At 41.7% G+C, this 17,248-nt stretch overlaps 1 protein-coding gene across 1 annotated transcript in view; it reads left to right on the forward strand.

The window, feature by feature from the left end:
- Positions 1 to 13,794, forward strand: part of LOC124258617 (transketolase-like) — a 35,838-nt gene extending 22,044 nt beyond the window's left edge. The window contains 9 exon segments of the mRNA XM_046692684.1: positions 546 to 737; positions 1,007 to 1,134; positions 1,522 to 1,718; positions 5,415 to 5,528; positions 7,509 to 7,716; positions 8,256 to 8,278; positions 8,281 to 8,472; positions 10,031 to 10,247; positions 12,891 to 13,794. Of these exon segments, the coding sequence (XP_046548640.1) occupies positions 546 to 737; positions 1,007 to 1,134; positions 1,522 to 1,718; positions 5,415 to 5,528; positions 7,509 to 7,716; positions 8,256 to 8,278; positions 8,281 to 8,472; positions 10,031 to 10,247; positions 12,891 to 13,063 (1,444 nt within the window). The 3' untranslated portion in view covers positions 13,064 to 13,794.
- The last annotated feature ends 3,454 nt before the right edge of the window (positions 13,795 to 17,248 follow it).

The following is a 17,248-nucleotide window of genomic DNA, read 5'->3' on the forward strand; positions in this document are numbered from 1 at the left end:
TAGAGCGTCCACCCGGAGAGCGGAAGGTCGCGGGTTCCATCCCCGACCGAGTCATACCAAAAGACGTTAAAATATGGTACTTGTTGGTCCCTGTCTGGCGTTCAGCATTAATGGGTACAACAAGGACTGGTCGGCTCGGAGTCAGTATAATGTCTCTGAGTGGGGTATTCATGCTTAACTGCGGCATGGTATCTCAGTGGGCTAGCACTATAAAACCAGCTTGTCTGGGCTAGTACAAGCAGCCGCACATACACATACACACTCATGCATGTCGTCATGTGAGCAAAATATTCTCATGCACGGCTTTAAACCCAATTTCACCTCACCTCACCTGTGAAGGTCCGGGTTAGAATTGATCTTCAGTAACCCATGCTTGTCGTAAGAGGTGACTAATGGGATCGGGTGGTCAGGCATGCTAACTGGGTTGACACATGTCATCGTATCCCAATTGCGTATGTGGTGGATTATATAGATGCATCATGGATTTTGTAGATGCATAATAGCCCATTTCCTAAAGATGTTCACAGGTACTGGCTCTGTTGCAGCTACCGGACATATTGCCTTATAGGTGATGGGGAAAGTGCTGAGGGTTCTATCTGGGAGGCTATTGCCTTCGCCAGCCACTACAAGCTCGACAACCTTGTCTGCATCTTCGACATCAACCGTCTGGGCCAGAGTCAGCCAACCAGTCTTGGACATGAAACAGATGTATACAAGAGGCGCCTGGAAGCTTTTGGGTTGGTAGATAGCACTGTGCTGCATGAATTGTTACCGAGTTGGGATCACTTTTATGATAGAAGTATTGTGATCCTGAGAAGTGTCACCCCATGATCGAGTAGGTTTCAGGCCTCCATGCTTGTCTTTCTGTTGGGATTGTAGACCCAATTAGGTTTCAAGCACCCAATGTTGACATCGCTGCTTCATAAGAGTCAACTATAAATATTTGCGAGTGCAGAGCCTGTGATCCTGCGAGAAAAATCTGATATCCAATATTTTGTCTTGTCAGGTGGAACACAACCGTTGTAGACGGCCATGATATAGAGGCTCTATGCAAAGTGTTCTTCAATGCTGGTAGAGACAAAGGCAAACCCACCTGTATCATCGCTAAGACCTACAAAGGAAAGGGTTGTCCAGGTGAGTTGTATACCTGTGTCAGCAATAAGACCTTATTGGGGAAGGATTGTCCAGGTGAGTTGTATACCTGTTTCATTGATAAGACCTTAAAGGGGAAGGGTTGTCCAGGTGAATTGTATACCTGTATCATCACTAAGACCTTCAAGGGGAGAGGGTTGTCCAGGTGAGTTATATACCTGTATCATCGTCAACACCTTCAAGGGGAAGGATTGTCCAGGTGAGTTGTGTACCTGTATCATCAAAGCGTCTGTACAGGTGAGGTGTGAATTCGTGTCATCGCCAACACCTTCATAGATGAGATGTGCACCTGTATCAATGTAGGGGGAGCTTGTATCCTGATTCTATGATGTATGAATCATGACGTCAAGAAGTCCTGATGTGTTGTAGGTATTGAGGACATGGAGAACTGGCATGGTAAAGCCCTGGGTGCAAAGGGAGAAGAGTGCATCGCAGCCATCAAGGCCATCATGTCAAACAACGGCCCTTTTGGCCTGAAGCCTGCAGTGCCCACCATGAAGGTCCCGGATGTGGACATCACCAACGTGAGACTGGGGGAACCACCCAGCTACAAGAAGGATGAACAGGTATGTTGAGCAGGATCAGCTGAACGACATTGTTACCATTTGTGTATTGGTGTATAAGCAATACGGTGAGATTTTAATTGGCATGGTAGACCCAACCTTTTTATCGCCTCCAAACACGCTTTTAGTGGGGTATTAAAATGGACTCCGTTCATAAGGCCCATCCGTCGTCCGTCTCAACTGCAGTCGTTTTGTCTTTTCCCGAGCAGAACTCTAAAACCGCTTCATATTTCTTTCACCAAACTTGGCACATACATGGATCTGGTGGTGTACTGGTGCCTTTTGGTAGTTTTGGAATTCTGAATAAAATATTTTTGACGTTTCCATGGCAACAAGTTTGACTTAGCCTGAAATTGTGGTAGTGTCTTTTCCCGAGCAGAACTCTAAAACTGTTCGCTATTTCTTCTTCACCAAACTTGGCACATAGATAGATCTGGTGGTGTACTGGTGCCTTTTGGTAGTTTTGGAATTCTGAATAAAATATTTTTGGCGTTTCCATGGCAACAAGTTTGACTTAGACTGAAATTGTAGTAGTGCTGAGGGATGTGGGTAGCCTAGTGGTTAAAGTCACTGGCGTCACTACCGAAGACCCGGTTCAATCCCCACATGGGCACAATGTGTTAAGCCCATTTCTGGTGTCCCCCGCCGTGATATTGCTGGAATATTGCTAAAAGCGGCGTAAAACTAAACTCAGTCAGTCAGTAGTAGTGCTCTTTTCTGGAGCAGAACTCTAAAACCGTTCAATGTTTCTTCACCAAACTTGGCACTTAGATTGGTCTAGTGGTGTACTGGTGCCTTTTGGTAGTTTTGGAATTCTGAATAAAATATTTGTGGCATTTCCATGGCAACAAGTTTGACTGAAATTGGTGATAGTGCTGCTTTCTGGAGCAGAACTTTAAAAACCTTTCAATACTCTCCTTCCACTTTTCTATATACACACCTAAATATTTCTATATACACACCTAAATATTTGACATAATCATAACTCGTAGACATAATCATGAAGAGTATTTTGCCATTGGGGGGGATATTGATGACTTTGTCTTCTTCTTGTTTCTTATTTTGAAAGCAAGACTACTTACGGGATCGGGTGGTCAGGCACGCTGACTTGGTTGACACATGTCATCGTATTCCAGTTGAGATAAAAATAGATTGATGCTTGTGATGTTGATCACTGGATTGTCTGGTCCAGACAGATGCCATATAGCTGGAATATTGCAGAGTGCAACAACAGCGTTAAACAAACAAAACAAACTGAAAACTAAATCAGTTTATGTAGATCTAAAAAGACCCTCTTAAATTATGTCAAATAAAATCGGTTGAAATGAAACATTTTAAATCTATTTTCTGAACTGATGTCATCCCTATGTCATGCCCTGATTACTTTGTCAACTAAACATTTTGTGGGTAGTTATGTTACTATTAACTTGTTAGGGGAGGTGGGGTAGCCCAGTGGTTAAACTGTTCGCTCATCGCACCGAAAACCTTGCCCCGATTTCTCGAAACAAACTTAAGTCTGAGTTTTGACTTAAGTTCAAATGTTTACTCAATTTGAGAAAATGCATTTCCAAGAATGAACGGAAATCGATATTAAGCTCAAACATAGTAGACAACTTGAGTTTGGTGAATAGAATACTTAAGTATTGTGGGCTTTTTTATTTAAAAAATGCAGCTGAGTTCAAAATTCAGCTGTTTCAAATTGTCAAACTCAGTTTGAAATTTGAGTAAGAACTTAAATTCGTTTTGAGAAATCGGGGTCTGGTTTCAATTTCCTACATAGGTACAATGTGTGAAGCCCTTATCTGGTGTCCCCCTCTGCGATATTGCTGGAATATTGTTTAACCCATTCAACACCGCAGGCCGAATAATCGGGCCAGGCAGTAGTCACGTCAAAATGAGACATAATTTTAGGAACCTACCTGACTTTTGATTCATATATCAAATCTATCACATTTCACAATGTCTGAAAACACTTATTAAATTTCAATTTATCATATATTACCAGCAGAATTAAAATCATAAACTATTTTTCGCAATGTTATTGAAAACAACGATTCTCGGACACATGCTTCGGCAGCGACCCACAATAACATTGTCAAAGAGCAAAGTAACGATGTTTCGAGGAAATTATTAAATAAATTGAATAAACTAATGAATAAAATCAACAACAGCATTCATAAAAGTTGTCAAACGCATATATAAAATTACTATTTCCATCTTTTTGTGCGATCATGTAATGCAAGTCAAGTCACTGACAAGTGACATCTCGCCTCGCCGCCTCAATCTTCACTTCACGGACCGCGATGTTTAATGCGAAAATACATACATGAAGCATTTTTGTCACAGGTCATAACCTAGCACGATCACGATCCAATAAGTTCCATAATTTACGATTATAGGTAGCGATTTCTTGCTTAATATGTTCAGAATAGCATTATTTCACCCAAAACTTTTGTCCAAATCTAAAGTTTTCGTTTTACGAGGATGGTATCCATTGCCGTAATATGATTGGCTACCTTAGGTCATGTGTCTGATTTTGACCAATCACGACCCTTTATAGCAGACTGTGGCGAAAAGCGCCATTGGAAACCAATCTTTATCCAATAAAATCGCTTCTACAACTGTGAAAATACTCTTGACAAGGGTACAGTGATATTGTTGATGTTCAGAGCTTTTCGAGCGATGCCCGACATCAAACGATTTGTCAGCGCATGTTATTCATAATGAAGCTTCGAAAACGGAGGTATTTTCAGTTGTTATGTCATTTTACCGAAGCGGAAAGCCACAGATATCGGAAATAGGCTGACCATACATATTGTTTAAAAATCTTTTTATAATAATTTTCTGATTACTTAAAAATGAAAATATAAAGAAAAAGGCATGGGCATGTTATGGGATGTCACAAATGGAAAAAAATCGCCATAGTTTTGCTTCTTTAGGTGGTTTATCTGGACGTTATAAATGTAAGCTTGCATTTTCATTCAAATATAAATTTATTTAAGTTGTAGTTGTATTATTTGAATAATATTATAAAAATAAACTTCATATTTATCAACAGTAGGATTAGATCTTTTAAATGGTGTATGGGATGTAGTAGCAATAACGTTTTACAAGCTTATAATTTCCTTCATAAACATAGGCTTCATCTATGACCTCAGAGTCTCTGGGAACTCAGTGTCATGGCAGTAAATGCCTCTGGTTGACTGGTGTTGAAAGAGTTAAAGCTGTGTAAAATCCAACTCATTCGCTCACTCACTCAAGCTTGTTGAAAACATCGCAATAAAAGAATAAATACAAACACATGAGATTTTAGTCTTCCTACTTTATTGTTTGTGCAGAAGATATTTGAATGTCCATGTTATCTTTTGTCATATTATCATATTATAATAAATATACAATTAACAGTAAAAATTGTGGCATGTATATATGATGTAAATATATATTGTGTTATTGCTCAGTGAGGGGCGGGGGATAGTCTAGTGGTTAAGGTATTTCCTCGTTATGCTGAAGACCGGGATTCAACTCGCCACATGGGTACATTGTGTGAAGCCCATTTCTGGTGAAATTGTGATATTGCTGGATTATTGCTAAAAGTGGCGTAAAACGAAACTAATTAAAACTATTGTTTCTAGCCCAACAAGACTGCATGTTGTTATTCAGAATCTGATCAGAAACTAACCGATGTCTTTCAACTTTCAGATTGCTACTCGTGTTGCTTATGGCAATGCTTTGCTGAAGATAGGGAAGAACAACAACAGAGTTGTGGCCCTTGATGGTGATATGAAGAATTCTACCTACTCCAACAAGTTCCAGGTGAGCTCTCTCGACACGTGGTTGCTTTGTCAGAGGGTGACATTTGGAACAGTCCTCAGTATTCATCATTGTTTCAAAGAATGTTATGTGAGGATACCAACATGGATTAATAGGAGAAAACATAGTGACACAGTGGCAATTCAAGGGCAGAATAGGTACCAGCATTCCATGTCCTGAAGCACTTCCAGGGCAGAATAGGTACCAGCATTCCATGTCCTGAAGCGCTTCCAGGGCAGAATAGGTACCAGCATTCCATGTCCAGGGCAGAATAGAGTACCAGCATTCCAGGGCTTCCAGAATAGAATACCAGCATTCCATGTCCTGAAGTGCTTCCAGGGCAGAATAGGTACCAGCATTCCATGTCCTGAATTCCATGTCCTGCTTCCAGGGCAGAATAGGTACCAGCATTCCATGTCCTGAAGTGCTTCCAGGGTAGAATAGGTACCAGCATTCCATGTCCTGAAGTACCAGCATTCCATGGGCGCTTCCAGGGCAGAATAGGTACCAGCATTCCATGTCCTGAAGTGCTTCCAGGGCAGAATAGGTACCAGCATTCCATGTCCTGAAGTGCTTCCAGGGCAGAATAGGTACCAGCATTCCATGTCCTGAAGTGCTTCCAGGGCAGAATAGGTACCAGCATTCCATGTCCTGAAGTGCTTCCAGGGCAGAATAGGTACCAGCATTCCATGTCCTGAAGTGCTTCCAGGGCAGAATAGGTACCAGCATTCCATGTCCTGAAGTGCTTCCAGGGCAGGAAGCATTCCTGTCCTGAAGTGCTTCCAGGGCAGAATAGGTACCAGCATTCCATGTCCTGAAGTGCTTCCAGGGCAGAATAGGTACCAGCATTCCATGTCCTGAAGTGCTTCCAGGGCAGAATAGGTACCAGCATTCCATGTCCTGAAGTGCTTCCAGGGCAGAATAGGTACCAGCATTCCATGTCCTGAAGCACTGAATAGGTACCAGCATTCCATGTCCAGGGCAGAATAGGTACCAGCATTCCATGTCCTGAAGTGCTTCCAAGGCAGAATAGGTACCAGCATTCCATGTCCTGAAGTGCTTCCAGGGCAGAATAGGTACCAGCATTCCATGTCTGAAGTGCTTCCAAGGCAGAATAGGTACCAGCATTCCATGTCCTGAAGCGCTTCCAAGGCAGAATAGGTACCAGCATTCCATGTCCTGAAGCACTTCCAGGGCAGAATAGGTACCAGCATTCCATGTCCTGAAGTGCTTCCAGGGCAGAATAGGTACCAGCATTCCATGTCCTGAAGCACTTCCAGGGCAGAATAGGTACCAGCATTCCATGTCCTGAAGTGCTTCCAGGGCAGAATAGGTACCAGCATTCCATGTCCTGAAGTGCTTCCAGGGCAGAATAGGTACTAGCATTCCATGTTGTCCTACAGTAATACAGAAGCAAACTAGTTAAGAAGCGTTTCATGCTTTGCCCATCACATTTTTGGATTAGCCAAGGCCCACAGCATCTCATGTGAACTTACAGTTCTTATCCTATCAGCCACTGGTTTGTACTTTTACATGCATGATATGATATAACTTACCATATGTTATATTTGGGATAGCACTTTCTTAGTAAAGTACAGATTCTAGTACTTTTGTTAGGTTGAGTCCCATCCAGAATTCGAACCCACACCCTCAGTCAGGCACCCAATCGCCAGCACACAAAGTCAGCCGCCTAACCCGCGCAGCCACTGTGACTTCTACTTGTGTAATCATATGATATGATATAGCAAGATTATGATGCATAACCATGTTAACTCCTTACAATATATTTACCAGACCTGTTTAACTGCAGCATGGTGTCTCAGTTGTTTAGAAATAAACACCCAGGATAGCAAACTAGTGCACACAAGGCACACCGGGCACGGACATGCAATAATCATGCACACAGCATTAAAGCCCATTCGGTATCCTTCAGTTACAAGCAGCTATAATGATTTCCATGTTGTTGTTTTTTGTTTTTTGCAGGCTGTTTTCCCAGAACGCTTCATTGAATGTTTCATAGCTGAGCAAAACATGATTGGTGTCGGAATTGGCTGTGCCACTCGTGATCGCACCATTGTGTTCATGAGCACCTTCTCTGCCTTCTTCACCCGGGCCTTTGACCAGATCAGAATTGGCGCCATCTCTCAGACCAATGCCAACTTTGTGGGGTCCCATGCTGGAGTGTCCATCGGTAAGGATGATGTCATTGCACGACAGGCAGACCGATGCTTGAGTGTCTGTCTGCATCCTGAAGGCATGGATATCCAAGTTGTGAGACACTACAATTTGTATTGTAGAGCCATGTTTTAAAGACAAGTTTGTAAACTATACTACTCAACATTGACAGGGATAATCATGGGGTGGAGGGGAAGTCTAGTGGTTAAAGCATTCGCTTGTAGCGCCGAAAACCCGGGTTTGATTCCCCACATGGGTACGGTTGTGTGAAGCCCATTTCTGGTGTGCCCCGACGTGATATTGCTGGAATATTGCTCAAAGTGGCATAAAACCAAATTCACTAACTTGCTCTGTGTATTATGAAAAATACAAATATGACTGTCTAAAGTGGAATAGTAATTGCCGTGGGTTTGAGTCTTGATTCACACTGATTGTTTTGGGGTTTGTCAGCCCCAGCCATGCTTGAGGGTTAACAGACATGGCAGTGTTTATGATGTCGTTTCATTGGTCAATCAAGACCATCACATGACTTAATGACCCATTTATGTGCTACAGGTGAGGACGGTCCTTCCCAGATGGCGCGCTAGAGGACCTGGCGATGTTCCGCTCCATTCCAGGGTCAACTGTGTTTTACCCCAGTGATGCCGTTTCTGCTGAGCGGGCTGTGGAACTAGCTGCCAATACCAAGGGGATCTGTTTCATCCGTGTCTCGCGCCCAAACACTCCCATCCTCTATGGAGCCAATGAGGAGTTCCAAATAGGGAAAGCTAAGGTGAATTTTGACAAATATTTTGATATTTTTTAGCGACGAAATAATGGGCACTGCAAGCTACTTTATAGAATGGAATAATGCAAATAGCAACAAATGCAGTTAATGTGAAATGTAGACATCATATCTTAGGGGATTTTATCGAAGAAAACCATTTTTGGATATAAATGGAGAATACGTTAAGGGGTGAAAGCCTGGTTAATGTTAAGAAAGAAACTCTTTCTATTATTCCACACATACTAAAATTATTGATTAGTTAATCTTTTTTCATTTCATAAACACTCTCTATTATCTTACCTTCATGTAAAATACTTCAATTTCATTGGTGAGTGACGCTTTAACAAGTTTCCGTGTCACCCCTCCCAGGAGGGTAAAAACTGAAAAATATTACCTGCTGCTACGGTAACCGCCAAACTCTCCACCGAGAAGCTGTATCACTAACAATCGTATGACATCATAATGTGACGCATGCAGAGCACGGAGTTCGAAAACCATTCGATTATCTGTTTTTTAGTTCACTATGTACCCATTTATTTTACAGACTTTCACTGCTTTATTTAAACTATTTTATACATTGAATCATTTGCACACTCAACTTAAGATATGATTCATCGTTTTTATAGCAGTTTCAAACTTGTCAGAATATGTTTCACTGATGTTAAAAATCCAGTCGAGAGGCAGACGCCATGTTGTTTACATGTTGCATAGTCGGTAGCGGGCTTATCGATCTTCAAAATGGCTTCAAGATGAATATGTTGCATTATCTTTTACAGTGTAAGTTGTTGACAGGCTTCCACTCTCTATGAGCCTGGTTGTTAAAATGTTTTCTTGGCACATGAAGGCGAAGGTTTTAGTTCCAATTGGTACATTGTGTTCAGCATATTCTGACAGTCGCCTGTCATTATAGCGCCGGAATGTTGATAATGGTGGCGTGGGACCAGGCTCATGCCCCTGTACCTAATGGGTTAAGATCACTCATTTACCTCTTCTCGATGGTCTTCAAACCTGGTTTTGGACTCACGAAGATCCAGGTTGGAATTGATCTTCAGTAACCAATGCTTGTCATAACGGGATCGCTGACTTGGTTGACACTTGTCATCGTATCCCAATTGCGTAGATCGATGCTCATGATGTTGATCACTGGATTGTCTGGTCCAGACTCGTTTGTTTACAGACTGCCGCCATACAGCTGGAATATTGCTGAGGGCATTGTAAAACTAAACTCACTTTCTCACTCAAACCTGGATTGTGATTACATTCCATAAAGCATCTTGAGTGGCACATGGGAGACAACTCTTTAAATAAACAAGGCGCTTTCATTAATGTTGTCATGCCTACCTCATTGTTTCATATTATGAACTTAAGTCAAGGTGTAACACTCAGTGTTTAATGCTTTTTTCGAGGAAATTCTCCATATTCATTTCAGCTAGGCAAACAGCAGAATCAAAAGAAGATGTTATAGTACTCTTCATGATAACAATTAACTTGCCCACAGGATATGTTCCATTAAGTACATGGGAAACAACAATAGTGATAAGATGTGGCAATGATTCTATTTCAGATTGTGCGCCAAGGCAACAATGATGCTGTGACGATTGTGGCATCGTGCATTACTCTTGTGGAGGCCATCAAGGCAGCGGACACTCTTGCAGCCAGCGGTGTCAACGTTACTGTCATCGACCCCTTCACTATCAAACCCATCGACTCCGCCACCATCATCAGCTGCGCTAGGAAGACTGGCGGCCGCATCATCACAGTGGAGGACCACTACTCTGAAGGTACAGGTTCACACCAATACCACTGCTACATCACCTTCATCCCACAACCTCGCAACAACATCATATCACCACAACATTACTACATTTCCACCACATCATTTCATTATCACCACAGCACAACCACAATATTCCACTGCCACATCACCTGCACCACCACATTGTCATAACAACTACACATCATCTGAACACATCGTCACAACACCACCACCACATCATCACAACACCACCACCACATCATCACAACACCATCACATCGGCGCAACAACAACACCACATCATCACAACACCACATTGTCACAACACCACCACCACATCGTCACAACAACACCACCACATTACAACAACAACACCACATCGTCACAACAACACCACTACATCATCACAACAACACCACATCGGCACAACACCACCACCACATCATCACAACAATACCACATCGGCACAACACCACTACATCATCACAACAACACCATCACATCGGCACAACAACACCACTACATCATCACAACAACACCACTACATCATCACTACATCATCACAACAACACCACTACATCATCACAACAACACCACTATATCATCACAACACCACCACCACACATCATCACAACAACACCACATCATACATCATCACAACAAACACCACATCATCACAACACCATATCATCAACAACACACATCATCACAACACACCACTACATCATCACAACACCACCACTACATCATCACAACAACACCACTACATCATCACAACACCACCACCACCACATCATCACAACAACACCACTACATCATCACAACACCATCACAACAACACCACCACATCATCACACAACCACTACATCATCCCAACAACACCACCACATTGGCACAACACCACCATCACATCGGCACAACAACACCACTACATCATCACAACAACACCACCACCACATTATCACAACAACAGGACCACATCATCTCAACACATTGTCACAACACCATCACATCGGCACAACAACAACAACACCACCACATCGGCACAACAACAACAACACCACCACATCAGCACAACACTACCACCACCACCACCACATCGGCACAATACCACCACCTCATCGGCACAATACCACCACCACATCGGGACAACAACACCACCACATCGGGACAACAACACCACCACATCGGCACAATACCACTACCACATCGGGACAACAACAACACCACATCATCACAACACCATTATATCGGCACAATACCACCACCACATTGGCACAATACCACCACCACATCGGCACAACACCACCACCACCACATCAGCACAACACTACCACCACATCATTATATCGGCACAATACCACCACCACATCGGGACAACAACACCACCACATCATCACAACACCATTATATCGGCACAATACCACCACCACATCGGCACAATACCACCACCACATCGGGACAACAACACCACCACATCATCACAACACCATCGGCACAATATCGGCACAATACCACCACCACATCGGACAACACCACTACACCATCATCGCACAACACCACCACATCAGCACAACAACACCACCACATCGGCACAACACCACCATCACCATATCATCAGCACATCTTGCAATAACACACCACATCATTACATCATTGCAACAGCAACAACACATCATTACTCAAACCACCACAGCATCACCTCAACACCACATCACCTCATTACCACAGCATCACCTCAACCACCATTTTCCACTAACATATCCAAAGGCTGTGTGTTGAAAATGCTGAATCGTTACTTCCATTCTTCAGACTCTTTGGCATTAACGTAGACATTAAGTCCATCACTTTCAGATAGTTGTTCTGCCTAAAAATAACACTGATAATAGCATTTAATCATTGATTGATGCTCTTGATGTCAATCACTGGATTGTCTGGTCCAGACTTTGTACAGACCGCTGTGATAGAGTGGCAATACACAGACAAGACAAACTTTGCTCCCCTATATGAAGCAAGCTTTTGCAAGATTTATTTCAACACTGCTCATCACACTGTTTATCTTTGCATACAATATGGGGCTCCTTTCACGAAGCAACCTTTACTAAGGTTAACCTCAACTCCCATTCTTTAACATTGCACTAAGGCTACCGTAGTGACTTACAATCACCTTAGTGCTTTGTGAAAAGAGGCCCTGGTATCATAGTCAGATATGAAACAGCACAGATTTTCAACACTGTTTATTATTTGAATTTTGTGTGTGTGTGTGTTAAAAATGTATTGAGACATATTTTGAATATTGCTATTTCAACTCATTGTTTCAACTCTATTTGTTCACATATATATATATATTATTTCAAAATGCAGACTATTTCAAAATGCAGGGAGATCCACCTTCATACAGGTGGAATATTGCCGAGTGCGGCGTAAAACTAAACTCACTCACTCGCACTCAAAACTAAACTCACTCACTCACTCAAAATACAGATCGGCTGGTTAAGAAGAAATATGTTTCTGTGAAACTTACCTTTTGGAGTGATGTGGCTGTCAAGAAAAACTGATTCAGCCAGATGTTGTTATTGTGGTTTGAAACCTCTGATATACAAATCAAATTCATGTTTTCCAAATCCAGGTAAGATTGACTAAGATGTATTTTGGATTGTGTCTTCAGGAGGAATAGGGGAGGCTGTACAATCTGCCGTGAGCTTGGAAAGGGACATAATCGTGAAGCGACTAGCAGTCCAGGAAGTCCCACGCAGCGGTAAACCCGCAGAACTGATTGACAAGTATGGAATCGGTTCCAACAGTATCGTCAAAACTGTCAACCAGATCATGTCTCAGTGAACGTACCAACCTCCTCTGGAAAAACAGGAATATATCCATTGTTTTCCTTAAAAGGAAACTGGCCTCTGTTACACACTGCATTTAGGAAACGCCTCCATTATTGCATGTAGGAAATCATTGAGGTGATAAAATGTTTTATTATTATTTCTGTTATGAACAGTTGTTTGTATATTTTTTCAAATGATTATGGATGATTTTGAGTATTCCAATGGGCGTATTGTTGTGGAAGGTATGTAATGTCATTACATTGTGTGAACACACGAATGGCAGACAGTTTGTTGTTTTGTGAGATCCTTGTTGAAGAAGTGTTCGTCAGAGCTCCAGTGCTTGTTGATCAACTGTGTTAACGTGAGTTTGCATGACATTACTGAAACATGTTTTAGATTCGTACAGAGAACAGGATTCTACTACTGCATATTGTGAGGATATTTGGAATATCCAGGGAAATGTTGACAGATTTATTTTATATATAGCTTTTTACGGTCTATGAAATTTAATCAAGAGTAACATAGTGTATTGCTTTCTGAACTTTTATTTCTATTTGTTTATAGTGCTAGCTGCTAACATCTGTTTTTTACTACTACATGTCAATGTGCTAACCCTATTGTATGTGTAGTTAGTAGGTGATAGGCCAAGTGTTTCACGTGGAAATTGTAAACTTCAGCATAATTTCAGCCTCATTATGATGCCTTGAAGTGTCATCTTGGAAATAAAAATGGATTGTATTCTTTGGTAGTTGTTTCGTGTTGACTCTTGACGCCAGCTCAGAGCAGGCCTGTGCATAGTATTGCCGAGCTTGCTCCTCAAGAATGGAAGTGTGACAACTGATCATCTAGATAAAGCCCTTTGTCTGTCTCTCCCACGTTTATGACCACTTTTCAAAGGCAGTGTGTGTTCATAGGATTTTTTGTTGACAGTGTAGAGCAGGACTGTGCATAGTATTGCCGAGCTTGCTCATCCTTGCACCTCAAAAATGGAAGTCTGACAACTGATCATCAAGAAGAAAGCTCTTTGTCTGTCCCTCACCCATGTATGACCACTTTGAAAAGGCAATGTGTATTAGTAGCTTCCATAGATGTTGTGGCTGAGCAAGTTGAATTGTTGACTGTGTGTTCAGTGATAAGGTGCAAGACTCTGAGAGTGTGGGTTCGAATCCAGGTGGGACTCGACCCCCAATGTACTAGAATCTGTACTTAACTGAGAAAGTTATGCCAGATATAGTATATGTCACATCGACCTACATAGACTTACATAGACTGTGTGTTTGCTTTAGTTATTCTTTGTACAGTATTTCAGTTTTAAGGTACACATGAAGATCCGGGTTAGAATTGATCTTGTCGTAAGAGGCGACTAACGGGATCGGGTGGTCCGGCTCGCTGACTTGGTTGATACATGTCATCGGTTCCCAATTGCGCAGATTGATGTTCATGCTGTTGATCACTGGATTGTCTGGTCCAGACTCGATTATTTACAGACCCCCGCCATATAGCTGGATTATTGCTCACTCACTCACTCAGTTTTAGGGACTTATCATGTAATTCTGGGGTGGGGGGTTGAGTGAGGTTTGTCTGGAGACTGTATCAAACTTTGCATGCAAGTCACAATGAGTGCAATGATCCTAAAGATGTCAAACCCTATTTCACTTTGTTTCACCATTCGTCACCACTCGCCCCTTTCCGTAACCGCCAAGAAGACTCGTCCCCCACTCGATACTTGTTATGTGCGAAAATACGACAAACCAATCAGAACGCGCGTAAATGAGCGCGGTGCTTTGATAAAAGTAATCCGAGTACTTAAATCGTTTATGGCATTGTTTAAAGAATCATGAAAAATATATATCGTCATTTTGAAAGTAAAAAGAACATAGCTAAAAGGATTTTGCTGGCTATTATGAAGTTTTTAATAAGAATCATGCGATTGACGGTGAGAGATTCATATACACGCACGTGCGCTTGTTGACATAACAGCTCTCATGGGTCCAACTGAGTATTTCTGACGAGCTTGCGGGCTTGTTATGGAGATTGTACGTGCGCTTCGACCAATTTAGGAAATGCAATTATAATCGCTACAAGTTTCAAAACAACAATATCGTATTTGTATGTAACTAATCAACCTTAATCTTTAACATTGGACTTATATTTTATAGCTCTGGGGATATTTAGTCTGACTGTTTTTTGGTCATTCATATTGTTTTCAGCGAATTCATTTGAAATTCCACCTGGGGTGTGACAGCAAGGTTACACCAGAGACCATATAATATCTATTATATGGTCTCTGGTTACACGAATGTTCAGTTTGAGAAATATTTTAAAGTCATTTTTGAGTATCTGCTTTGGGATTTAATGTAGCTGAAAAAATATAATTTTATTTGTATATTCAATAAAACAATTCCCATTTGTGATTATTAAACCATATTTAGAAAATTAGCATAATTGGAAATATAAAGTGAACAGCTGGTAATAATTACATAAGAATATGTCTTAACAAATATGATTTTCTCCTTCTTTTAGTTGTATCAAAGAGGTTTAATTCTTTAAAATAGATAAGAAAAAAACCCCAGAACAACAACCTAGCAATGTACATGTATTTCCGCGAAGTTAAGAAACATTGGTATCAAACAGGCATAGAGTTATCGTTCTTGTTTAAAGAAGTTCTGATGTTCATGCGCCAATATGAAATCCTTCGAGAGGGGCACAAGTCGCTATTCGGCTTGTCCCGGAATAACACGAGTAGGTCACGAATGTTTGTTTCACATGTGGAGGCATTGGGATTGCGGGGTGCAAACTTTGATGATCCAAACTCATTGTGGGCCGCTTGGATATAGCTGGAATAATTACCGATGATTTATCACACATTTCTATCACCGCAGGGGCGGATACAGCTTTTTGAGAAAGGAGGGGTGCACACCATTAAGAAAGGTGGGGTGCACACTTCTTTTTCACGAGAGTTTCAATGGTCATTTAATAAAATTTCAGGACAAAAGGGAGGGTGCGCACCCCTGCACCCCCCTCTGGATCCGCCTATGCAACGTATCAAATGAAATATTAAATGGCACTTAAACAGTGGCCATCAACCTCTCCAAAAGACTGACGGAAGCGTTCATAAAATCTATTGCGAACGTTTAAAGGGAGGCAACTTTGGTTTGTGATCAATGAACTTGTTTCTTTCATTAATTCAATTTCTGTGATGCTTACTTGGTGAAAAAATGAAGAAGCCAGCATTGTCTAATAAGGCCATTTAAAGGGTTTAGTCAATGACAAGATGGCAGCCCCAACAAACAGTACTGTTGTTTATAGAGATTGTCAGCAATCTGGCGATGTGCAGATCAAATCTACACTTGACTGTCAAGTGGTCCACATCATTAGCATCAATCCATGCAATGTGATACAATGACGTGCCTAAGTCAAATTATCGTATCTGGACATGCGGATATTTCTTGGGATATGTTCTTAGCCGGAATCTCTCTATTCATGTGAGTCCGCCTCCGTGGTGTAGTGGTTAGAGCGTCCGCCCGGAGAGCGGAAGGTCGCGGGTTCGATCCTCGACCGCGTCATACCAAAAAGACGTTAAAATATGGCGCTCGACATTAATGGGTACAACAAGGACTGGTCAGCTCGGAGTCAGTATAATGTGTCTGAGTGGGGTATTCATGCTTCACTGCGGCATGGTATCTCAGTGGTCTAGCACTATAAAACCAGCTTAAGTCTGGGCTAGTACAAGCATCCGCACATACACATACACATGCATGCACGTCGTCAAATGAGCGAAATATTCTCAAGCACGACGTAAAACCCAATTTCACCTCACCTCACCTATTAATGTGATTCATTCTAATAACTTATTTTATGAAAGGCGTGGTGGTCGAGATTTTAATCTAGCCTGGATCTTCATGACATTATAAAAACAGGGTAGCCGCAGATTGTGTATCCCTCTACCTGTTAATCCTAAGCACATGCAGGTAACTCTTTCACCGTGTTGTACAGGGCACTATGTCGACCATCTAGACCTTGATTGACACTCTTCGATAGGCCCGAGCATGGCTTTCGATGTTTTTGCTTAAATATGTTCGATAATCTCTTTAAATGCGTTTGATAGTCTCCCTTTAAATAAATTTCATGGTGTCCTTTCCAATATATCTCATGATTTCTTTTTAAATACGTTCAGGGGTCTCCCTAGAACTACTTT

The sequence above is a fragment of the Haliotis rubra genome, unplaced genomic scaffold (assembly GCF_003918875.1).
Source record: "Haliotis rubra isolate DU_JTF1 unplaced genomic scaffold, ASM391887v1 Scf7, whole genome shotgun sequence".
Classification (NCBI taxonomy): domain Eukaryota; kingdom Metazoa; phylum Mollusca; class Gastropoda; order Lepetellida; family Haliotidae; genus Haliotis; species Haliotis rubra.